The sequence below is a fragment of the Xenopus tropicalis genome, chromosome 2, assembly GCF_000004195.4.
Source record: "Xenopus tropicalis strain Nigerian chromosome 2, UCB_Xtro_10.0, whole genome shotgun sequence".
In the NCBI taxonomy this organism is placed as follows: Eukaryota; Metazoa; Chordata; class Amphibia; order Anura; family Pipidae; genus Xenopus; species Xenopus tropicalis.
In genome coordinates this window covers 34,342,235-34,368,842 of record NC_030678.2, presented here as the reverse complement: position 1 = coordinate 34,368,842, position 26,608 = coordinate 34,342,235, and the positions used below count along the sequence as shown (strand labels likewise).

Here is a 26,608-nt window from a genome sequence, read left to right as displayed (position 1 = left end):
CTCAGCCACTTTGTTTGCCCTATTATACCCCTGAAGTCACACATAGGCCTGATTACATTAAATGCTTTAGTTTTTTTGCCTATTTCAACAAAAATCATCAAAAGACTTTTCTTATAATAAACTCTGATTAAAGGACTGTAGTACAAGAAAAATTCACACAAAACTCTGAGCTTTATGAAATATTTCAGAATTTTATTTAAGATCAATGCATCTTTTAACATTTAGTATATAAAAGTTCAACCCCTTTATTGCCAGAGGGACCAGCCCCTGTAGCAGGCAAAGGGTTAAACAGATGGGGAGTACCAATGAGGAGATGATATACTCCATGTAAACAATATATATAACTTAAGGCTGTGGATAATCTTGCATAGTTTACATTTTTAATTACTATCCTCAGGAATCAGTCAGCCAATTGGAATATACTTTCAAGAGTAACTGAACACATGGGCAGTGTGAGTCCAATTAAGTTGCTTTGCAGTTGAATATATTAATACTAGACACAAGGCCTGGGTGCATTATTATTAACAAGAGAAGATGGCTAATGAAGGTGGATGGTGAATGGCATGAAAAATTGTTGACAATGCGTCTGGCAGAGGTACTAAGTCATATTGCAGCTAGCCACCAGTTACTTTTATGAGTAGCCACAAGGCCTTAGGCTGAAGCCACATGGGGCAGATTCTTGGCCTTCAGATAAACTCCGGCTGAGTATCCATCCCCTGTGCACGCAGGCTTTTTCCTCATGCGTTTGCATGGTAAATCCTGAAAAATGTGGGTGAGTTAAAATGTCTGCGTTTAACATGAGTTTGATACAGGCATGAGCACATGTAAGCACATCGGCTAACCAATTCTAATCTATTCAAATGCTATCGACTCCACTTTTGGGCCTTTGATGTAACAGCAGTGGAAAAACACACACTAAACTCTGAAAACCCACTTTTTTAATTAAAAAAAAAAAAAGTCTTATTGCCAAAGTTTTGGGGCCCTAAAATGATTTTATAAGAGTCCTTAGAGCAAAGACACACAAAGCTACTTAGCAGCAGCTACTTGTCATGGCTACTAAACTCCAGAAAATCCCCTGCCATAGACAATACTGAGAATTGCCTCTGCTAAAACACACGTAGAGACAATAATCAGTAAATGATCAGCATTGTCTATTTTCGTAGCCATGACAAGTAGCTGCTACTAGTAGCTCTGTGTTTCTTCACCCTTAGGGCTCTGGCACACGGGGGAGATTAGTCGCCCGCGATTAACTCCCTGTTCGCGGGCGACTAATCTCCCCGAGTTGCCTACCCCTGCCATCCCACCGGCGAACATGTAAGTCGCCGGCGGGATGGCAGACGCGGCGGCGCGATTTCGCGCAAATCGCCAAAGAGACTCGCGAGTCTTTTTCGGCAATTTCCGGAAATCGCCCCGCCGCGTCTGCCATCCCGCCGGCGACTTACATGTTCGCCGGTGGGATGGCAGGGGTAGGCAACTCGGGGAGATTAGTCGCCCGCGAACAGGGAGTTAATCGCGGGCGACTAATCTCCCCCGTGTGCCAGAGCCCTTACACAAACATTCAGTTTTATCGAGTTCCCTTGCCCTGTATGTTTTTGGAGTGTGGAAGAAAACCAGACGATCCAATCAATAGAGTTCACCATTTGATAAATACGCTTCTAAAAATTTCATAGGAATGAATAGAGAATAAGCCTGCCTGGCTGATATCTGGCCGAAAAATTGAGCAGGTTTGAAAATACAGTCCGATGTTCATGTGGTCCTTGTCCGATGGGTCTCTGTAGGCCCCAATGGATAATTCGATTTTTGGCTCTGGGGCCAAAGCATGGTGGTGGCCAAATTGGACCCAGATCCACTCGTCTGATGACCTCACATTTGATGATGTAAACCCACATTTAGCTTGCAGCTTTAGTGATCGTTGTCTTTCTGTAAGGCTGGCCACATGGTTTCTTTTCACTTCCCTTAGGCCCACTCTTGTGTTGCAATCCCATTACAAGATGATAGAAGGGGTATGGCCCAGCAGTCCAGGAATGTCGCAGTGTGTGGTATTGTTTTATTGTCAGCATGGACAGCTATATGGGACCAATAAACTGCTCTATCCTTAGCAGAGACATCTCTCATTTCAAGTGTCCTACTTTGTAAGCATTGGTATTCCCCTGTAGTAGGTTATTATTGCCTTTGAGGCCTATGAAACATGCCCACAGACTGCTGGATTATTACAGCTGGCAGAAAAATGCCCAATACCCCTCAATACATTCTACCAATTTGAATGAAAGCTGCCTATCACTGCTTGTGAAGGCAGCATGCAGCCCAAATATGTACATGGACCAAAAACCAAATGCTACGGTAACAGGGGGTATCCATTTACATACAGGGAGACTGTAATAAAGCTTCTACTTGCTACAAAACAAATCAGCCTTCTGTGTATTGTAATGATTCCCATACATACTGTACAGAGAGCATATTTTATATTCCTTGCATGCAGCAACTAGGAATAATAATAATTCGCTTAAAGTTCTGTTCAAAGTAATTCTGGAAGTACAGGTATTCAGAGAGAAAATATTCAGAAACTTTAACTCTGGCAAAAAATAAAGTATGTCATTTTGAATGTCAAAGTGTGAATGTGTTAAAATATATGATAATATACAATGATGAATTATAAGCATAACTTTATGATCACTGCAGTCCATTGTGGCTCTTTGTCCAGCAATGTGCTGCAGTCCTCTTTGACTGTACCGGTATTAGTATATATCCATTAGAAAATCCTTGGCCATCTCCTAGAACAGAGCAGAGCTGCAGGGCGCTGGATTGATTGCTTCTCTCCCCCCCCCCCCCCCCCCAAAAGTCTATAAAATACTTTGGTCTTCAGATGCGGAGTGCAAATATCAGATATGGCAGCAGAAAGGATTCACTGGCAGCAGTTGGTCTTGTTTTTCTTGCTGCATTGGTACAGGTTTCTGTCATTGCTGTTTATGCCTGAAATGAGAAAAAATCATATATAGGAGTTTATGGAATATTGGAAAATTTGGGGCACGGCAGGATTTTTTAAGAAATGCTACTTAAAACACGGTGACAGCTTTTGGGATTCCCTGGGGTGGCATTCCCTGTTCTAGACTGTTCTATTTGGGGATTACATGTGGCACTTTTTGGGGAAGATCTCCAGGTAAATATTAACTGGAAAATAGCTGAATAAGATCTATTATTTATTGTGCAGAAAATGGCCCATGAAAATTGAACTGTTTTCCTTGGAAGCAATGCACCTTGGACCAGGAATAATCAACATTTACAAACATAGCAAAGTGCAACAGAAAAATGTGTCTATTGAGCTTTTGTTGCCTAAAACAATACAAAAGACAGCAGGACATCCACTGAAAGAAACGATGTGTCAACATCAGCACAGGATGATTATGGCATTCCTTTCTAAGGGGAGTGGTAATGAGTGATTTGTTGGCAGGGGCTCAAAATAGGGTTGGGTGACTTTTTGGCAAGAAGGGCCCTGGTGCTCATACTTATATGAGCCAGGAAACTAAGTTTAAACCAAGAATAAACCAAGTTTAATCTCTTGATCTAATGAACTGGCAACTGGTTTTATGACATTCTTGTTTGCTGACTGTACCTGTTAAACAATTAACATATACATACTTTACATATATGCACATTCAGTCATTGTATGAACAAATTTTTGTGTGTGTGTGAATGTATGGGTAAGGTACTGGTCATTCAGATGTACAATCTGGTAATGCATGTCAGCTATCCTAGAATAGCTTTTCAGCTACACGCCATGTTCTTTTCCTTCCCATTCATGTACAGTGTATGCGTGCTTCTTCCACTCAGCTTCTGGCAACTTCTCCTTATGTTACAAATCCTAATCCTCCTACACTTATGTGTCTGCTTTAAAACATACAGCCAGATGGACTTTATGAGTAGCCTACAGCAATACCGCTCCTTTACTACTTACTTAATACTTGACCATTATAGAGCTAAGAATGTTATTGTAAATGTGCTTCCCTCCTGGAGATAACACCCTGGGCTTGCTGGATAATATAATTCTCATCTTACATAGTTGGGTAAAATGACCCAACTGTCATCTCTGTACCATGTAAGTATGGTCACTGCATTTCTACCCTCACGTGCAGCTGTTCTGTAAGCATTTTTTGTAACCCTTAGCAGCAAACCCATACCCAAGTGCCCATGCCAAGACATATGTTGTTATGTAAGATTTCAGACTTTATGAAAGTGAGTGAATAAAAAACTAATTGCAAAAATTAGTGTAAAAAGCTTTAAAATGGTATTAAGCAGAGTTCAATGCTTGACCTTGTTATTATGTAAACATTCCTGCTGAGTCTGACATTTTTCCAAACTACCAAGCCGTAAGGGGTGGTTTAACTTTAAGTTAATTTTTAATATGTCATAGAATGTCCTATTCCTAGCAACTTTGCAACTGGTCTTAATTACAGTTTCTGAATTATTTCCCTTTCTCTTTTACCTCTTTCCAGCTTTCAAATTGGGGTCACTGACCTTGGCAGCTAAAAAATGGCTGCGTTGTGAGCTTATACATTTATTTTTATTGTTACTTTTTATTCCTTGTCTTTCTATTTGGGCCCTCTCCTATTCATATTTCAGTTTCTCTCTCAAACTGCTGCATGGTTGCTAAGATAAACAAGACCCCAGTAACCGTAAATTCCAAACTGGAGAGCTGCTAAACAAAAAACTAAATAACTACAAAAAACACAAATAATACAAAATGAAAACCAACAGCAAATAGTCTCAGAATATCACTGTCTACATTTTACTAAGAGTTAAGTTAAAGGTGAACAACCCTTTTAAGCATATACAAAGCCACACTGCAGGCAGGCACCGTAACAATCACAGGCTTTCTGTATGTTATGGCTGATCTTGTGAAATATGCTGCGCAGAAGGTCCAGAGTCAAGGTAACACCAAAACATTAAGTTCATTAAATAATGAAAAGATATGACAATAAATCCTTAGCAGAATTATTAATAACAAAAAGGCAGAGGGATGTACCATAAACATAAAAATGACACACAAATGCCGACTTATAGAAGCGGTAAAGAGGACCCTGCTTATTAACGCGTAGAACCAACAAGTCCTGCTCGCCAAACTACTTACGCACAACTTCCCCAATCCTTCTAGCATTAGTCTTCTCAAGCTCTGCCAGCACACTGGACTCAAAGGTTAAGGAAGCCACACGGAAGAAGAATTCCTTCACATTTTCCCCTGAAAAAAGAAGATGTTTTTATGCAGCTGTACATGTGTGGCTACCCAACATTACAGTTTATGATGAATGCCTGAGAATAGCCTAGTAATACAGCAGACCTTCAAATATGCAAAAATGAATGTTTTGTAAACACTGTGCTACATGTATTTTCCCTGTGTCATTATAGCCAAAGGGAATCAGGTTTTTATTATTAGCCAACCGCACTATGTGCAAGTAATATTTTGTTTCCTCATATTTTTAAGGGGGCCATATATTATAAGATTCGCTTGTTTGGCGAGATCACCAAACAAGTCGATCTTCCCCCGATATGCCCACCTAAGGTAAGGAATATCAGGCTAATTTGATCGTTTGGCCCTAGGGCCAACCAACTGACTTACAACAACTGAGCGAGGACCAAATATGAATGAGCCAATATGGCCCCCAATCTGACTTAAAAAAATCAAACCCGACACCTGGCCGATTTTCAAGCAGATATCGGTCAGGTAGTGATGTCGGGGCTCCCCCATACAAACCAAATCGAAATTGCAGTTTAAATCTGCCTGTGTTTGGCCACATTACTCCTCTTACTTCTTACCAGTTAGTGAGGACACAGACCAGTACTCGGCCTGCATTTCCTTTGCAACCTTTATGGCATCTTTTTCCATAAGTGCATACTGAGCTGGGGGCTAGACAGAAGAAAATAGACAATTAACTACATTAAGTAAATAGTTTTTTCAGTACATCTACTCATACTCTATAGTTTAAAAGAAAATTGTAAAATCTGTCTAGTTACACATAATTAAAATGTGCTCATATCTCTGCTATTTATGTCCAGAAGCAAAAACAATACTTAAACTGTCCAGGTACATAGGTGAATATTTCTGTAAGCCTGTTTAATAGATACAGTGCCATGTTACTATGCTGTATTATTGACTTCAGAGAACAGAAAAGAACCAAAACTTACACTGAGGTCCTTTTTCGATCCAACTAGGAAAAGGAGTGCAGACGAAGGGTCATTTTCCTTTAGTGCATCTTGCAGCCACTGCCTGCCAATCAGGTAGAGTTACTTAGGTATGGTTACTGTGATCATGCCACATGTCATAAAAGTATTTACCATCAGAGTTTGGCACACTGGTTATCGCCCATTCTGGCCAGCACTAGGCTGATTAATCGCTTGAGATACATTTTATGAATTTTATAGCAAGTTACAGAGTATACCAGTTGCAAACCACAAACAAACTCATCATAGAGCTTAGACTGTGTAGCCAAAACTGTCGGCTTTTTCAGTGCTGACACAGCAGCCTTTTCTAGCATACTTTCTATCTAGACCAGGGATTCTTAACCTCTGTTCTGGAGGATCAAGATTAAGCCTGGTAATCAGCTATGTGACATAAGTATTTATTTAGAATCATCTACTGTAGGATTAAATATCCCTTTTTTAAGGGATAAGGGTGGGGGGGCATTCAGGCACACTTTAAACAGCATGGGGACCCAATTTAAGCCCTGACCTACATTTTAGAATACCTATACTAGACCAGTTAAACATATGAGCCTATGAGCAACAGCTAGAATGTCAAGAATTTGAATTCTGACAACATTTAAAGGAACAATAACACCAAAAAATGATTTGTTTTAAAATAATCAGAATTTAATGTAATGTTGCCCAGCACTGGTAAAACTGGTGTGTTTGCTTCAGAAACCCTACTATAGTTTATATAAAAAAGCTGCTGTGTAGCCACAGGGGCAATCATTCAAACAAAAAAGGCTCAGGTTACATAGCAGATAAGCTCTATAGAATATAATGGTGTTCTACAGAACTTATCTGTTATCTGCTATTTATTATTTGCAGCAGTTTGTTTTATACACAATAGTAGTCCTTTTGAAGCAAACAGGTCTGTTTTACCAGTGCAGGGCACTTTAAAAAACTTTTATTTTTTGGGTGTTACTGTTGCTTTAAGATTTGACTAAAAAAGCTCTCAACCCATATACTTTCTTTATTGCACTGGGTGTTATCGTCCCTTTATAGTTTACCTACCAACATTAACAACATTATGTAATATGTTGGTACTATAGAACAGATAAGAAACATAAGGAAACTTACTTGGTGTGTTCTAAAGAGGAAACATCAGTCAGATCGAAGGCAATGATTATAGCTGGAACAGAGGTAGAGATCAGAGATAAATGAAATAGTGCATTTATCCACAGTAGGTATCTGCAGTAGTGAAGGCATTAACTCAAAAGATTGTGCTCCCAACCACCTACCACTAACAATTCTCTTTCTCTTGCTAATACTGCTATTTCCTCTTACTTTCTGTATTTACAGCTTGGTGACTTCTTTATAGTAAACCATTTTGAACAAAGAATAAAAACTTACCTTGGGCCCCTCTGTAATACGTAGAAGCAATGCATTTAAATCTCTCTTGTCCTGCTGTGTCCCACCTGCAAAACATAAAGTTTTCACATTGTGTTGAACAGACACAAATCAGTCCTCAGCCAGAAATGCTTGGCTACCCTCACTACTCTCCCATAACTGTTGGATAAATGGGTTATTTTCTGGATTTGAGGATGTGACACTGATATGTGCTCCTTAGAACATGTGAGGACATTCCTTTGTTTCCTTGCAGTATTTGCCAATCCCTGCATTTTGCTAACAGAAGGTGAGATGCTAACCGGAGCTCAAGTCAGGGCAATAGTTATTCAGTTTTTAAAGATGCTTTAAAATGATTTAATAAAGTATCGGGACTGAAACAGTCCTCACTACTCAGTAGCTGATATACAGTGGCTTGCAAAGTATTCTGCCCCCTTGAACTTTTACACATTTTGTCACATTACAGCCACAAACATGAATCAATTTCACGTGAAAGACCAATACAAAGTGGTGTACACGTGAGAAGTGGAACGAAAATCATACATGATTCCAAACATTTTTTACAAATAAATAACTGCAAAGTGGGGTGTGCGTAATTATTCAGCCCCCTGAGTCAATACTTTGCAGAACCACCTTTTGCTGCAATTACAGCTGCCAGTCTTTTAGGGTCTGTCTCTACCAGCTTTGCACATCTACAGACTGAAATCCTTGCCCATTCTTCTTTGCAAAACAGCTCCAGCTCAGTCAGATTAGATGGACAGCGTTTGGGAACAGCAGTTTTAAGATCTTGCCACAGATTCTCCATTGGATTTAGATCTGGACTGTGACTGGGCCATTCTAACACGTGGATATGTTTTGTTTTAAACCATTCCATTGTTGCCCTGGCTTTATGTTTAGGGTCGTTGTCCTGCTGGAAGGTGAACCTCCGCCCCAGTCTCAAGTCTTTTGCAGACTCCAAGAGGTTTTCTTCCAAGATTGTCCTGTATTTGGCTCCATCCATCTTCCAATCAACTCTGACCAGCTTCCCTGTCCCTGCTGAAGAGAAGCCCCCCCAGAGCATGATGCTGCTGCCACCACCATATTTGACAGTGGGGATGGTGTGTTCAGAGTGATGTGCAGTGTTAGTTTTCCGCCACACATAGCGTTTTGCATTTTGGCCAAAAAGTTCCATTTTGGTCTCATCTGACCAGAGCACCTTCTTCCACATGTTTGCTGTGTCCCCCACATGGCTTGTGGCAAACTGCAAACGGGGCTTCTTATGGTTTTCTGTTAACAATGGCTTTCTTCTTGCCACTCTTCCATAAAGGCCAACTTTGTGCAGTGCACGACTAATAGTTGTCCTATGGACAGATTCCCCCACCTGAGCTGTAGATCTCTGCAGCTCCCCCAGAGTCACCATGGGCCTCTTGGCTGCATTTCTGATCAGCGCTCTCCTTGTTCGGCCTGTGAGTTTAGGTGGACGGCCTTGTCTTGGTAGGGTTAGTTGTGCCATACTCCTTCTATTTCTGAATGATCGCTTGAACAGTGCTCCGTGGGATGTTCAAGGCTTTGGAAATCTTTTTGTAGCCTAAGTAGTCTATGGGCAACTGATTGCACTCAGACCAAAGGGGGCTGAATAATTACGCACACCCCACTTTGCAGTTATTTATTTGTAAAAAATGTTTGGAATCATGTATGATTTTCATTCCACTTCTCACGTGTACACCACTTTGTATTGGTCTTTCACGTGGAATTCCAATAAAATTGATTCATGTTTGTGGCTGTAATGTGACAAAATGTGTAAAAGTTCAAGGGGGCCGAATACTTTTGCAAGCCACTGTAAGTAGAACTGGAAAAATATAAGCATGGATTGACAGAACAGAGACAGGAAAGTGAAACCTGGAAATAAAAACAACTATATCCGATAGTGACACTGAGCCACCAAATGCAGGGGAATGCTGCTTATTGCATCTCACCTGCATTCAGCGGTTCATTGGGTCAATAAATTAAGTGTCACTGAACTGTTGTAAACATAAAGTACTACAGCAGTCCTCTGCATCCAAAATAGTTACTTACAGCTGCAAGCTGAATGGCACCCCTAAAATTTCAAATCGCTCCATCTCAAAGTCCACTCCAATTGTTGCTTTATAATTCTTATCAAATGTGTCTTTACAAAACCTTAGGTAAAGAAAAAAAAATCAGTTAGCAAATTATTACAAATCTGTATTCAGTGAATGAATATATATAATGGGACAAAAAGGCAGCAGAACAAGGCAGGGAGTCTGGGCCTCTAGGGGAAGGAGCTAATAGGTTCAAAGACCAGTGTCAGACTTGCCCATAGGAATGCCAGGTAAACTCCCAGTGGGCCCAGTGTCTTCTAGTGCTTCTAATTATTTGGCCCATTTCATTGCATGTCCCTATTTCTGTATAGGAATAAGTAGGTTGGAAACATAGGTTTTCATTTGTAAAGAAAAAAGGATTAGGAAAATAAACAGGTTGAATGAGAAGAGGAGGAAAAATCGTTTAGAGAGTGAGCCTATGGTCAAAAGTTTTCGGTGGGCCCCTGGCATCCACACCCGACATGGACAAAGACTGCCCTAAATTCATTAAAGGAGACATATCCTATAAAAATGATGAATGTACCAGTGAATTATACTCCTCTAGATATAGAAGGAATGTGCTTTAAAAAGTTGGGTTTCGGACTGATTTATTGAGAAATTCCACAAAAATTCCACTAGTCCCGCCCATCTGTTACACTTCCCGCTGGCTGAATTCTCTGGATGTGTAGGGGAGCCGGTGGCCCTCCGTACCCTGCACTGTAGGATAGGAACCAATCAGCAGCTAGGCTGACCTGATAGGGAACTGAAGCCTGTCTTTGCTTGTTTGAGTGCAGGGCTGTGATTGGCTCTCCCCCTCCTTCTGTGCCTCTGGCAGGGACCGTTAGGACATGCCCACTCTCCATTTTAAACTCGGACAGAGAAGTGATAGGATCTATAGGGAGCCCAAAGGGAAACCAGCACCCTATATTATTCATAATTGCCTACAAAATTAGGGTTTTTCCCATTTATCCAATATGTCCCCTTTAAAACAACAGAAAAGAACAAACCTCCTCTTACCTATTTATCAAACATGTCTTTCCTACTGACAGGTCACCAACCACAATCACTTTGGAGATCTTATATCTGCTGGGAGATGAATGAGATTAGCTGTTATACAAAGGGGATAACAGCATGTGAAAAAAATGCAATAACATATAATGATGTCACCAGCTTTGCCTTTTTTATTGTGCCTATATGGGCATGGAACTGTGATTCACACAACTGGGAACCTTTAAACTTCTAGTGTTTCCTTTTAAAAGTTTTGTGACCTGATACAGGAATTTAACCTTAGCGCCCCCCCCCCATAAAAAACAGGGCTATGGCATAAAAATGGAACTTCTTTTCTCAAATCATATCACATATTAGTATAATTTGATGGTTTCATATTATTTACATCCTCTACCTCAGAGATCCCCAACCAGTGGCTCGTGAGTAACATGTTGCTCACCTATCCTTTGGATGTTGCTCCCAGTGGCCACAAAGTTGGTGCCCATTTTTGAATTTCTGGCTTGGAGGCAAGTTTTAGTTGCATAAAGACCATGTGTATTGCCAAGCAGAGCCTTCTATAGGCTGCCAGTCCACATAGGGACTACCAATTAGTCAATTATAGCTCTTATTTGGCACCCCCAGGAACTTTTTCCATGCTTGCGTTGCTCCCCGACACTATTTCCATTTGAAAGTGGCTCACGGGTTGGGGATCCCTGCTCTACTTCAACAGCTCTCTAACTTCCAAGAGCAAATCCTTAGAAAGAAAACCAGTTTCACTATTCCATTTTCATGGAATATGCTATAGAGTTTTCCATGAAAGAGGACATTTAGGAGCATTTCTGGAACTTCTACCCGGGCCTGGATAAGTTTTTGAACAAGCAGAATATCCAAGGCTATTGTGATACTAATATCTACAGTTAGTATTAGTGGTTGTATATATAGTTTATGTATGTGTATAGATTGGTAGGTGTGGGTTGTGTGTGCTGGGTTTACTTGGATGGGTTGAACTTGATGGACTCTGGTCTTTTTTCAACCCTATGTAACTATGATTTCCTCTCCTTTACCTTAAGGGCAGTGGCACACAGGGATATAAGTCACCTGTGATAAATCTTTGCTATTGCGGGCGACTAATCTCCCCGACATGCCATCCCACCGGCAAGAATGTAAATCGCTGGTGGAATGGCATATGCTTAACTTCGGTTTCCTGAAATCGCCCCAAATTTGCCTTGCAAGGATGGCATGTCAGGGATACCTGTGCAATGAAGAGGTATTTTTTTGAGAAACTGTCTCTCCCACAAGTGACAACATTTCCCATGTGCCATAATCCACATTCCAAAATGAATCCTCAGACTATTATTATTGACATCAAATATAAAGCACCAAAATATTCCTCATTGCTGTACAACCCTTATCTCTGTTCTCCCCTAAAAAATATGCTGTGGTAAGAGAAATGGCCAGAGGTACAGGTTCCCACAGGCACTGAATGAGTTAAAGTGCAAAGTCCAATTGCTACAGAACAAGCAGGTTCCAAAGATGTCAGGAGAGCGGTCACCATAACAACCATGATGCTCCCATATCCTTATATTAATAAACAAGGCAAGCTGCTACAGAGAGAGCTTCAGCTCTGATCAACACTGAAAGAAACACAATGCTAAACCGCCAGTTTGCCTGGATGAGGCAGAGCCTGGGTGGGAGGTAAATAAACCCACCCTGGGAGCAATTCATGTATGCATAAAAATCTAAACCTAGGCCAGATGTTGTCCTTTCTATGAACTAAACATTCCATCAGCATTTTTTAAAATGCACATACTCAGGCAACCACAAATGCACAATAGGATATATAGGGATTAGAGTTGCAAACTTTAAAAAAAAAAAAAAAAAAATACAAGGCTTCCTATATTTTGACTTTTCCCCTATTAATAACATCAATAGTGGCATCAAACATTCTTACTGACCAGGCCAGTAAAATACCACCAAGTGGCAAGCCTATCTGTGATTTTGTATACAGCCCAATGGTCACAAATATTATCCAGAGCCACCAGTGTGCAGTGGCTATATGGTCAATGAAACAGCGGAATGTGTAGTGCCTGTATCACACTTACCCCACGGTCCCTGTACGTTGCTGCTTGCAGGCACTGGTGACTTTAGAATGAAAGGACTCTCGGGTGTGCAGACATGCCTCTTTTCTGAAGCACTATAAGGGGAAGCAAAATATTAGCTTGTGTTATTGACAACTATAAACAAAGCACTTGAGTATACAAGGAATGCACAGTATTATCCCAGCTTAGCCTTAGCCAAAATAAACACCTTTTGCTATACCAGCCGCATTTTAGGGGTAATTTATTAGCAAAGTACAAGTGTGACTGCAACAGCCATGTTTTTTTCTACAATGCAATGCTTTCAACATACACAACCGGTGCAGTCACCAGGGGGGAGAAGCACCTCATGCAGTTGCAGCCTGTAGAATATCATGTATTTATTATAACATTTGTGTAAATACTATGGTCAAAGTACCATCATATGTGATATGTGCATAAGTTTCATATATATGTGTGTGCGTGCCTGGATGTGTGCCCATCTCTCAGGAAGAGAGATCTGTTTGTCCCTCCAGGGAAGAGAGAGAGAACAACCTTGTGTCCCAGAGTATATGCCTCACTTCAGTATGCCCCTACCTCCCAAGTATCTACAAAAGGCAAGAGCATATGCTAAAAGGCGTGCTCAGTCCTTTCCCAAAGTATGTATGTCAGGTATATATTTAATATGCTGTGGAGAATTATAATTCTGTGTGAACATATTCTATACAGCCAATGCATTTAAATTAGTACAATTCACACAAATGGGATACAATTCCACTGAAAATTCTGGCTGACACATTTGGTATGTTACATAGTTACATAGGGTTGAAAAAAGACCAGTGTCCATCAAGTTCAACCCATCCAAGTAAACCCAGCACACCTAACCCATACCTACCAATCTATGTGAGCCACATGCACACCCTACTCTTTTGTCACAGCTGTGCTGCAGCAATTGACACAGGCCTTTGTGGGAAACCTAAAGCTACTGCCAGAATTGGTGGGAGCGCCAGGGTTCCCCTGCATCAATAGGCCCAACTGCACTGAATCTGGAACAGGAGGCAGGGGAGACCAATCATCCCCACCACCCACCACAAGCATGGACTGCCATGTTTTCAAACTGCAATGACCACAAGCATGGACTGCCCTGTTTTCAAACTGCAATGACCACAAGCATGGACTGCCCTGTTTTCAACAGGGATTGCACTCCTATGCACAGATGACTGCCAAAGCAATTTTGAGGGTTTTATTGTCACCTCCTTAGCACCTGCTGGAGACAGCAATGCTCCCACAGTAAACTGTAAATTTGTTTTCCAAAAAAAAAGTACTGGTTTGGTACATATCTAAAATGTCCTCTCTTGTTACCTTAAACTTCTTACACCTATTAACCCTTTGTGTGCTGATACTGGTGCTTTTCGCAAATAATGCTTGCTATGCCTGTGCTCCCGGGCACAGCTAATCTAGGCAGAAACTGGGGGGAGGTAACTGTTACATCCTGTCTGGAATTAGATTGCTTGCTTAAATTTGCTTGCATGGACACGTAGGCTGCACCCTTGAGCCAGAAATCTGGGACCACACAGGCAGAACAAGGATACAGGCTGAGTAACACAACTGGCAATGGAAGATCCAAAATCATAACTTCTCTCCAATAACTGAATATAGTACAAAAGTAAAAAGGTCCAGCACAAATACCCTTATTGTACTGCCTGTTAAAATACTCCTATTTTTAATGCTGTCTTTCTGGCCTGTTTACTGCCGATTCAACATACAGGGGAATAAGTTAAAGGCAAACTGACAGCAAAATAAAAAAGCCATTTTTTCTTGTATACAAAGTGTAAGGTTGTGTAACAGGCTAGGGTTATGTAGATCCATGAAAAGGTTAAACCAAGAGACATGAAGACATGAAATACGAAGCCTTGGCTGCAGATTACCAAACCAATGGAACGTCTATTCATATAAGTAAATGAAAGGTGAAACTCTAATGTAGCAAAAAATAGAACTGGACAATTTTAGCTTATGTAAAATAATTAAATGCATAAGAAAACATGAATTATAGTATCATTTTGAAGAGACTCTAACCCCAAAGAAGAATGGCTTATAAGTTTTATGACATGGGGTTGCTGAACATCTTGCCATAACTAGCAGCCCTTTGTTACTTAGATAAAGCACCCAGAGCAGGTCATATAGACCTGCACCTTATGCAAAAAATGCAATGACCTGCAACCTACAAAAATAAAAAAGTGATGTCTTAAAACACTGACTTGACATAAAATGAATGATGGGAGGAAGGCAGAGAACCTCATTTGTATGATAAGAGAGTAAGATTCCCCACTACCGTCAACCTGCACGGCAAATAAACATGCACCCGCATCTACCTGCCCAAAATGTGCACTGCATTGCAGGTATTAATACCCTTTACCTTTACCTGAAGCATGCACATAGGGTGCAGGTTTCAGTTCACATTAACTGAAGAAGCTATAAACTATAATTTTTGTAGTCAAGTATATTTGGGGTGTTAGAGGCCCTAATATTATTTATCCACAGTAGGGTTGCCACCTGTCTGGTTTTGACACGGACAGCCCAGTTTTCGGAAGGCTGCCCGGGTCAAAACTGTCTGCCCTGTGTTCCCCAATTTAGAAAACTGGGCAGAACTCTTTGAGACTGCCGTGGCATTTGGCCAAATGCCGGTTGGCATGTCATAGCTTTGCCCCTGTGACATCATGTTCCTGCCCACATGACATCACTGCCCTGCCCAGTGATGGCACGCCCCCCCCCCCCCAGCCCAGAGTTAGCCACAGCAAAAGGTGGCAACCTTAATCCACAATCATCCCAAGATCCATATTAACTAGGATGTAGGTAGCATTGAATGGTTTGCTGTTTGAAACCAAATATCTGATTGGTTGCTATGGGTTATTAAAAAGTTGCACTACCTATTATACTGCACTTACAACTGGGGATGTTGCCTGCAACTGATGGACATGAATGTTTCAACATAGGGTCATGTTCATCAGCCTCAGGCCCTGTTAATGTTGCAGCCATAATCTGTCCCCTATTACATCTATATCATAGTCCTCTGCTCACTACAGAGCCTTGCATGGGTCTATGTACCAAATGACAGCACAGACAAATATGAGCCCTAATAGAGTAAAAAAAAGGAAAACTGAACTATAATGTGTTGCTATTAGAAAGAATGAAGCAACATAAATATAATTTCATAAAAATATATATATAAGAAATGTCCAGCTCTATGGAAAAATGTTGTACATAAATTTGTATTGTTTATAGGACAAGCATAGAGAAAAAGGATGGATTCTTACCTGAGGTAACTCTGCCACAATCCTGTCCCTACGCACTGGAGGAAGGACGCTCATTATTAGATGTTAATGCTCACAGTGACTTCCTGTGGGAAAGAAAGAGCGCAATTAGTCACCAATGCAAATGAATGAATTAGCATTTAAATATGTTAAGGACAAGTAATTCAAAATGTTAATGTGACCTGCTCCTGCATGTACCAAAATGCATCCCCTGGGGCTGGGGGCTTGTGTGCCAACATTAAACACTGTTTGTCTTGGTTCATTTATGTTAGAAAAGGTTCCTGACATTCCTCATATCTCTACGAAATATCCACATCTACCAATCATAAAAAAAGCATGACCCCCCCCTCCCCATATAGGAACGTATAAAATTGTCCTAATACTGTGCTCCCCCCTGGAACAAATTGGGAGACATCCAAAGCACCACAGAGAAGTTTGTGGCCGCCATGTCTGGTCAACTCACTTCTGGTCTGTATATTACTGACGCTGATTGCATACCAGAACTATGTGCACTGGAAACCAGGGCCCTATCACCTTCCAATGTGCATGCTCCTTCATCTTTGTCAATGACTGGGAACCTGATAAGGAAGCATAGGGTGTGGCTTGGGAACATAGAGGGGGCCCATTTAAAAAAAAAGGTTTGTTCTCCTTTAGAATGAACTTTTAACCACTGTAAAATGCCTTCTCCTCCTATTGGTAGCGGTGGAAAGGCCTACACATTGCTTTGGCTTTCTGAAGTCGCGCAAAGTTTCCTCCTGCTGGCAACTTTGGAAAGCCGAAGCGATGTGTAGGCCAGTGGAATGGTGTTTCAGAACGGTTAGTCGCCCACAGTAGCAGAGATATATTGCACGCAACTATGGCTCCATTGGACATTAGCCTTAAGCTGGCCACACACGTGGCGATTTTTGATCTTTCCTGCGACCATCGGTCACACAAAAGATCGTTCCCACCCTCCACAGACGTTCAGGGCTGAAACATCAGATATGGAGGTAGATTTCTACCTCATTCTGCCGATTCAGCCCTGAAGGTAGATTTTGCAAAGTCGACCGATATTCGCAGCCTTTTGCGATATCAGTCACCTCGCCGGGTCACCATACACGCACCAAATATCGTACGAAACAAGGTTTCGTACAACATCATTGGTGCGTGTATAGCAAGCTTTAGTATGGACAGGAGATTTCTAAGACAATCAGCAGTTGCCCTTTATTTTTATGGCTTTTTAATTATTTTCATTGTTTGTTCTGCAGGTGAACAGAAAGTCATGGAATTACCCTCTGGCTATTTGTGGCATGCTTTATTTGAACTGCTCATAAATACATCTCCTGGAATTTAAACTGTTTTTGCTAGGGTTAATTCAACTAGAAAGCAACTCTAGCAACTAGAAAGCAGCCTTGACGTCAAATAGAAAATAAACAGTAAAAGGATCAGTAAAGCATTAGAATAACGGTAAAGCTAAAGCCTTGCAGTCAATTTTTTATTTTGTAGTTGGGGTCGACCAGACCGTATTATTAGAACAATACCAGACCATATTTTTTTAAATGTAGAAAATCTAGATCCATTCTTAACTGTGCCATATATTGCAGCTGCATTCTTTGCCTATATGTTGCCTTAAGTTCAGGTAAAGTTTCCCATTTGGCCGGAAAGCAAAGTGCAAAGTACTTGTTAATGCAATGGTGAAAGTCACATTTGACAAAGCTCAGGAGACTGAGAATCTGTTTGTACCATTTATTACCCTGATGTATTATCCTGTTTTGACACTATAGAAACAGTTACAGAATAACCCCTGCTCTATCACCTTCTGGGTGGCAAATATAAGTGGATTAAAGAGAAAAATATACCCCCTTTTCAACACAAGCTTATTCAGTTGGGTTTATATAAAAAAGTGCATAAACATATGTGATTCCACAGACTGAAAGGAAACCATGATAGACTGCATCTAACTTGTACAAACCATTTACATGCCCCCTTAGGCTCACAAAGACAACCCCTCCCTCAAATTTTTCCATTGCAAAGTAGTGGATTCTGGGACTTAATGTCCCTCTTTTTTCCACCCATTACAAAAAGCAGAGGGACTTCAAGTCCCAGAATCCCTCACCTTTTGGAGCAGGTGAAGCAGGTACAGGTGCAAAGTGAAATGCTTTTCACATGTTAGTGAATCAGTCCCTGGGTGTCTTATAGTTCATTAAATACAAGTATATGCAGAAATATGATCCTGATATTTAATAATAAACAAGAATAAATTATTAATTACCAGATTGTGGTTACTAAGAAACACAGCAACAGGATACACACAACAAGTGTCACAACAGGACAATAGGTTGGTCAGTGGCAGTTATGGTAAAGTAAGTATAGCATCGTGCAACTGAATAGTGCATTTCTTCATCTGTTAATTAAACTGAAGTAAATATGTCATAATCACATTAAATCAATACCCCAACCCCAAATATTGACACACATGTAGTTATGTCCTTGCAGAATACTACTCTACTAAGTAAAGTACATATTATTAATTTCAGTAGCCCTAGAAACCATGCAACTGTTAAGCTGTAACTGAATAAAAACTCCCAGCACTGCCTAATCTCTGTTTTTCTTCTGTCTACCTTGCCCTCTAACTTCAACTGCTGCCATGAAGACTGGGGCCCACCCCAGCTAGCATCCTCATAAAGACAGCTCTTGGCAGGCTGGGCCACAGACACCCCATTATATAAAAAGATGCAACTAAATGGTGTGCAGAGATGTAAAGGGGGTTCAATTAAGGAACTGGTGATGACTGGGGGCAAGGTGGGGCAGACTCAAAAGTTGCACTACATAGTAACATAGTAACATAGTAAGTTGGGTTGAAAAAAGACATACGTCCATCAAGTTCAACCATAATGCCTATATATAACCTGCCTAACTACTAGTTGATCCAGAGGAAGGCAAAAAACCCCATCTGAAGCCTCTCTAATTTGCCACAGAGGGGAAAAAATTCCTTCCTGACTCCAAGATGGCAATCGGACCAGTCCCTGGATCAACTAGTACTAAGAGCTATCTCCCATAACCCTGTATTCCCTCACTTGCTAAGAATCCATCCAGCCCCTTCTTAAAGCTATATAATGTATCAGCCAGCACGACTGATTCGGGGAGGGAATTCCAGAACCTCACAGCTCTCACTGTAAAAAATCCTTTCCGAATGTTTAAATGGAACCTCCCTTCTTCTAAACGGAGTGGGTGCCCTCGTGTCCGTTGGAAGGACCTACCTCAGTAATCCCCAACCAGGGGCTCATAAGCAACATGATGCTCACCAGTTCCTTTTATGTTGCTCCAAGTGGCCAAGTAGGTGCCCATTTTTACAAGAGACAAGTTTTGGAAGCACAGAGACAGTCTAGCAGTCCTCATGGAGCTACCAAATAGCCAATCACAGCCCTTATTTGGCATCCCCAAAGACTTTTTTCATGCCTGTGTGGTTCACCAACTCTTTTTTTTTTGTGGCTCTGGAGTAAAAAAGGTTGGGGATTCTGCACTAGCTTATGTCCCGCTAGTTATGCCACTGTGTAAATCTGGCACTGGGTCTCCAGACGGACAGTCCTTCCCCAAATAAGGATGGACATGCAGAAAAATCCTTGTTAATAAGCTTATTTATTAGGGGAAATTTAGCACAAAATCACAGGGACTCCAAAAACATACAGATACTGAAATTAACCATAGTGTTTGTTCGTGTGTGACAGGCCTGACAATCCTGACCGATATCTTTGTACTATGGATATTGGTTGGTTTATCAATCAGGCGGGTTTAAAAAATATCATTTGCGGATGAACCGTGTCAGCCATTGCACTGTGCTTCAGCAGATGAAAAGAAAAGAGGAGCCCCTGCTACTCTTTACTTTGTACTATTCTGAATGTTTGGGCTTTTGGCCCAAAAAATAGAATAATAAGGAGGTATCCATACTGTGTATGGCCACTTCTATCAAGGCTGTCTGCTCCATCTGTCAGGGGAGCCCAGACCCTGAAAGTTACAGCACTGGTTTGTTTTACCTACTAGTTGAAATGTTAGATATCACATAGGATTGGCCCATCTGTGGCTGGCATTAAAGGGATGTTATAGAATGGACGATTTTTAGCAATTTTGATCTTATAGACTTTTAATTATTTGCCTTTTTCTTCTTCCTTTCTTCAGGGTCTTTGCCGGGGTCACTGACCCCAACAGCCAAGAAACTAATGCTCCGTGAGGCTACAGTTTTATTATAATTGTTAGGAAAAAAGCTTCAGCAGGTTTGCTGCAAAACATTTATTATGGGTAGTAGTGGATCTTTCTATCCAACCCCTCTCTTTGTCATATTGCAGCCTCTTGTTCAAACCACTGCCTGGTTGTTATGGTAATTTGGACCCTAGCAACCACATACTTTCTGAAATTTCAAGCTGGAGAGCTGCTGAATAAAAAGCTAAATAACTGAAAAATAAATTGTCTCAGAAAATAATATAAGTTCTAACTCATACTGAAAGTAAATTTACATTTTAAAGTAATTAACATTTTTCTCTGTATCTTGCATTAGTTTTACTTTCCAGCTAAGCACATAGGTTTATATATACAGCGTCCATATTAGGAACAAAGTATAATATTTATATCCTTTATTTAAACAGCACTGACCTGTTTGGTAGCACTTTAGAGATCAAATATCATTTACTGTCCCATGGAGCTTACACTCTAAGGTCCCTATTACACCCACAAATTATGATCACAATTATCAGGAGACAATTATACTGCCTGTATGTTGTTGGAGTGTGGGAGGAAACCCACAAAGTCCTTGCAGACAGTACCCCTGCCGGAATCAAACCTAAGGCCCAGCACTGGAAGAGCAATGCCAGGCACTATGCTGCCCAGGTCATTCCTTTCATAAGAAAAATAAAGGGCCAAAACAAGGCAGAAGGAAGAATCTCATGTTCCCTTACAGCTCCCGCTGCTTGAGTTGTATAACTCCATCTCCATCATGAGGGCCAGTGAGTGGAACAAATAGAAGGAAAGCAGCCAGACTGGGTCAGAACTCCTTATGCACAAGAGACAGAATAGCGCGCATCTTACCTCACCAACAGCGCCAGATGCATCACAGGGAGGGAGAGCCAGCTGGGATGTAGAAAAGCCACAGACTGATCGTGCGCAATAATAATAATAAGTAGGAGGCACAGGCTGCTGCACTGGGGGGAATGTACTTGGATTTGTTGGGAGTAATTTGAGAGCAGGAAATTCCAAGGGATCTGAAGCGCAACTAAAGCGCAGACACACAGCCCCTAGTCAGCCCGAAAGAAGCAGCATGGCAACCGCTGGGGGCAACGCACAACAATCCCGCTCAGCACTGTTACTCACCGAATCTGAACTGGGACTGAAGTTAAAGGGACAGCCGGGAATGTGTTAGGGTTGGGGGGGGGATCGGGTGTAAATTGAAAAAGCCCGGAACTGTGCAGCAGCTGAACTACACTTCCCAGCATCCTCTGTCTTCCAGTTGAAGTCCAACTGCCGTTACAGTCTCGGAAACCACTTGTTAATACAAGGGGGTTCCCAACAGACAAAACACATGACAGATGCAGCCTGTAAATGTGATGGCACCCAGGCGCCAGCTGTCACCATGCCCAGCCCACCCCATGCCATCTTACTTCATGGCCAGCTAATCCCATGCCCAGCTTACCCCATACCCAGCTTACCCCATGCCCAGCTTACTTCATGCCCTGCTTACCCCATGCCCAGCTCACCCCATGCCCAGCTCACCCCATGCCCAGCTTACCCCATGCCCAGCTAACCCCATGCCCAGCTTACCTCTGCACGGACTGTGGGCTCAGGCGCCACGCAGCAGGGCGAGGGGAGTCGGTGCCAGGACTGGGCAGAAGTCTGTGAATCAGAGCCGGGGAGATGGAGGAGGCGATTGAATCAGAGCCGGGGAGATGGAGGAGGCGATTGAATCAGAGCCGGGGAGATGGAGGAGGCGGACCGATCGCTTCTGGTGACTGTGACTCAGACGCGGGGTCTGGATAGTGTTGTGTGTCCTGCGTGCAGTTAGCAGAGTAGGGGGAAGGGGAGACCGGCAGCCCCAGGAAGTGCTGGTAACCCCATGCTGAGAGGGCAAGGGACACACTAGGATTGGCCACGGATTTGCCCACATCCCCCACCAACAGCTGCACCAAGCTGTGAAGGTGCCACGAAATCAGTCTTTAGTTACTAATGGTTACCAAACTAAGCAAGTCATTTCCCACTGCAAATTCTACCCCACAACCTCTGTACTGTTGCATCTACTTCTGGCTTTCTTTCCTTTTTATAAGTGGAAATCTACCCAGATCTAAATTATAAAAGAAAATGTCATTCTAAACAACGTTAATTTATTTTTTTCCTAGTTTTAAAGTTATTTGTAGTTGCTATTGAAATCAGTGCAATTTTCTGTTCTCTGAACTGCTGGTTCTGAATTAAAAACCAATGTAGCAGAAGCCAGTTGACTTTCAGACCTACAAAAAAGCATGCAAGGTACTGTGGGAATTCTACACTGGAGAAGGGCTTGCTTCTGCTACATTGTTTAGTCAGAACCAGCAGTGCAAAAAGGGAAAGTACTGCTTTCAGTTGCAAAATATATTGCAAAATCTGTTGCAAATACAGTACAGTTGAAATTACTGTAAAAGATAGGAAAAAATAGCATTTTACTACATGTACCATTTCTAGCTGGCCATACTATATAGTGTGCTACCATAGGTGCACCGGAAGTTTTGGGGTGAATACCATGTCAGTATGTGGTAAAGCTGAATAATTTTTTTTTCTGCCAAAGTTTTTGCTTAGGGTGTGGAATGGGAAGTAATTTACACTATGTAAAGATATGGTTTTTAGGGCTCTCTGGGGGGAATTTGGCACTTTTTTTTATACACGATGCAGCAGTTTTATTCAGTATTCCATTATAATTGCAGTCATGAAAGTGCTGGATTCTTTAATAAGGAGCCAAACTGTGAGCGTGCCAGAGAATGCTGCATCACTAAAGTTGTTTTTATTTCAATTTAGATCTATATCCTGGGTTGTCATCAGGGTGGTACTTATAGCAGGGGCTCCATGGCAGAGGGGCCCCAAGTAGTGTTGCCACCTATCCTGGAAAAACTTGGCAGCTTTCTTATATTTTTATGTTTTTTCCTCCTATTAATAATGTTTGCATCCAGCAATATACCAGCCAGGTGGCAACCCTAGCTGGGCAGGGCATTGGGTGGAGTGGTGTGGGATTCTCCAAAATGAGACTGGATCAGGGAAGGTGCCATGTATGCATAGTAGATTTTATCCCTATTATGGCCATATTATACTTGTTGGCACGACCCTTTGCCCAGCAGTCCAAGGTGACTGGTGGGCTAATAATTGGTGAACTAATAATTGGGGGGGAAGGACCTGTTAACATATTACCGTATATACATAGTAACATAGTAAGTTGGGTTGAAAAAAGACATATGTCCATCAAGTTCAACCATAATGCCTATATATAACCTGCCTAACTACTAGTTGATACAGAGGAAGGCAAAACAACCCCATCTGATGCCTCTCTAATTTGCCGCAGAGGGGAAAAAATTCCTTCCTGACTCCAAGATGGCAATCGGACCAGTCCCTGGATCAACTTGTACTAAGAGTTATCTCCCATAACCCTGTATTCCCTCACTTGCTAAGAATCCATCCAGCCCCTTCTTAAAGCTATATAATGTATCAGCCAGCACGACTGATTCGGGGAGGGAATTCCAGAACTTCACAGCTCTCACTGTAAAAAATCCTTTCCGAATATTTAAATGGAACCTCCCTTCTTCTAAACGGAGTGGGTGCCCTCGTGTCCGTTGGAAGGACCTACTGGTAAATAAAGCATTAGAGAGGTTATTATATGATCCCCTTATATATTTATACATAGTTATCATGTCACCTCTTAAGCGCCTCTTCTCCAGTGTAAACAGACCCAACTTGGCCAGTCTTTCTTCATAACTGAGACTTTCCATACCCTTTACCAGCTTAGTTGCCCTTCTCTGGACCCTCTCTAACTCAATAATGTCCCGTTTGAGCACTGGAGACCAAAACTGAACAGCATATTCTAGATGGGGCCTTACCAGCGCTCTGTAAAGGGGAAGAATAACCCCCTCCTCCCGTGAATCTATACCCCTTTTAATACAGCTCACGGGTATAAGCTGTAAGCTCGAGTATAAGCTGATCCGAATATAAGCCGAGGTACCTAATTTTACCTAAGAAAACTGGAAAAACTTATTGACTCGAGTATAAGCCTAGGGTGGGAAAAGTTTCAATAGTCAAAATAAATACCAATAAAATTACATTAAATGAGGCATCAGTGGGGTATATGTTTTTAAATATTTATTTAAAAGAAATACAGTAAACTAGCTCAATCAGCAACCAAGCTAAAACACAAAGAGTTAAAATCCTTCAAAACTATGTATAGTTTATATAGAATATAAAGTGCAATGTCTTGTGCACAATGGGACAGGTGAGGATGGTAGATAAAGATGAATTTGGGAGCGGGCCGGGGCACTGGAGGGTCTGGTTGCAGGTGGCCTAATTTGCACACAAAGGACAGAGGGTGCTAGTCTGGAGGGACACATGGCACCCGACTCGAGTATAAGCTGAGGGTGACTTTTTCAGCACATTTTTGGTGCTGAAAAACTAGGCTTATACAGTAATATGGGACCCCGTGATTATTGATGGCATCCAGAGGCCTAAAATGGCCTTCAGCTGCTTGCCATTCTCCTTACATCACAGACCCAATCGCAGCCTGAATCTATTGGTCAAAAGGTGGCAACACTAGCAGAGAATGTTGGCCATTGTGAAAAACCATGGTCAGGAAGAAAATGGCATATACATTGCATCAGTGTTGCCTTTTCTTGCTCAGATCAGTTTTCATTTCTAATATGCCTTTTTGACAGAACATATGAACATTTCCTAATATTTAAGTATTTATTCTCACTGTTTAATTTCTAATAATATCCATTATTAGTCTGAGTTCACCTCACTGCTTCTGTAAATCCTAGTTTAACATAACTCCTGAAAAAAAGATACAGAATCTTATCTATTTTTTTTATTCTAAGCAATTTAGCATCATTATTATTACTGAACCTGTTGCCCACTTTCAGAGAAGTGGATTTCAGAGGAATATATAAAAAAGATTCAGGTCTTGAAACTGTTTTAGTTTTGAACAAATTATCAGGAGGTACAAGAGAAATGGTAAGTGGCGCATTATTGTGTTATTAGCCAGAAAATAATGTAGGGAAATGAAGCATATCTGTAACAACCCTTTCTGTCACTCTCTGTCTCTTAGGAAACTGCTCCAGAAATTAAAATGATAGACCTCAATGTAAAGAAAAATATTCCAGGCCGACTAAAGAAGGTTCCAGAAAACAAAACAGTAGAAAAACAAATGGATACAAAAGTGAAGGCAGAAGAAGAACAACTGGTAAAACCAAAGAGCCAAACATAGTATCCAAAGAGTCTGCATATGTCCCTATAAATGCAGAACTGCCCCCAAAAAACCAAACCTCCAGCAAACAAAGCTGCTAAGGAGCTGTCCTATAACAAACAGCTGATTAACCTGATGATTATGTGCTATTACCTGGATAGCAACACATTCAGGCAATTTTTGGGGCCTGAGAAGATCTCAGAGGCTGAAGTGCAATACAATTGCAAGGAGACAAAACTCAAAATTTTAAAGAAATATGGGCAAGAGTACATAGACAGAGCCATGGACCTTGCCATGTCTCCAGCATAGCTTCTATCATCTTTGTATTTATTGTTGCTCATTAACAGTGAACTCCCTCTGCTGGCTGTTTGCTGTAAATGCAGGTATTCATTTTCTGTGGAGCCTCTGATCCTCTGGAACCACCATACTCCTAACATTTGACTTATTACAGTGCATTGTGAGAGTACAGACTCCATTTTGTAGCCCATGCTGTGGAAGAAGCACACATCCATCTTCTCCCCCATGGTAGCATCGCTGGTAAGCATCATGGACATAAACCTGCACTGAGCCACCATTAAGCTGCTAGCACCTCAGAGACACTGTGGCATATCATTTCATACAGCATTGATATGTATGTTGCAGCTGTTTTCTCTGTTAGTATATTTTACCATATACTCATTGTGTTTATTTCATTTGTGTTACAGTTTCACCACTCATTTTCCATAATCATCCAGTAAAGTTCAACAGATTTCACCCTTGGTCTCTTTATTGGAGTGTGGGAAGGTTTAGCTGTATGTCAAGCTACTCACTACCTCAGGGGAACACGTGGTGAGGACAGAACAGTGAAACAGCGGCTATCCAGCGGGTAGAGCAGTTCGGAAGCTTCATTGCAGGCTATAAAGCAAGCCCAGCAAGAAAGCAGCTACATAAGTGTAGTATACACCCACTAAGCTGCAATAAGATATAGAGAATACACTGAGGCCTGCTACCTTGTCAACACAGCTACCTGTATTCAACGCTACAGCTGTCCCTGCAAGGGCTAATACTTCACAACAGCATAATGTCCCAGAAACGGACACCTTCACTTATAACCAGGTCCCAAGTTTCTGGTTCCTCCCAGCGTTCATCTGTTATTAATGCTGC

The 26,608-nt window shown here is 41.5% G+C and overlaps 1 protein-coding gene across 1 annotated transcript; it reads right to left on the bottom strand.

The window, feature by feature from the left end:
- Nucleotides 1-171: 171 nt before the first annotated feature.
- On the bottom strand, nt 172-21,988 carry rab34 (RAB34, member RAS oncogene family; the record flags this gene model as incomplete). Its single annotated transcript, NM_001006768.1, is given in 12 exon segments — nt 172-1,213; nt 2,571-2,970; nt 5,126-5,233; nt 5,809-5,899; nt 6,178-6,259; nt 7,315-7,366; nt 7,588-7,652; nt 9,637-9,738; nt 10,677-10,742; nt 12,749-12,840; nt 16,036-16,118; nt 21,820-21,988. Coding segments are annotated over 10 exon segments (780 nt in total). The 3' UTR covers nt 172-1,213; nt 2,571-2,902.
- Nucleotides 21,989-26,608: the final 4,620 nt, after the last annotated feature.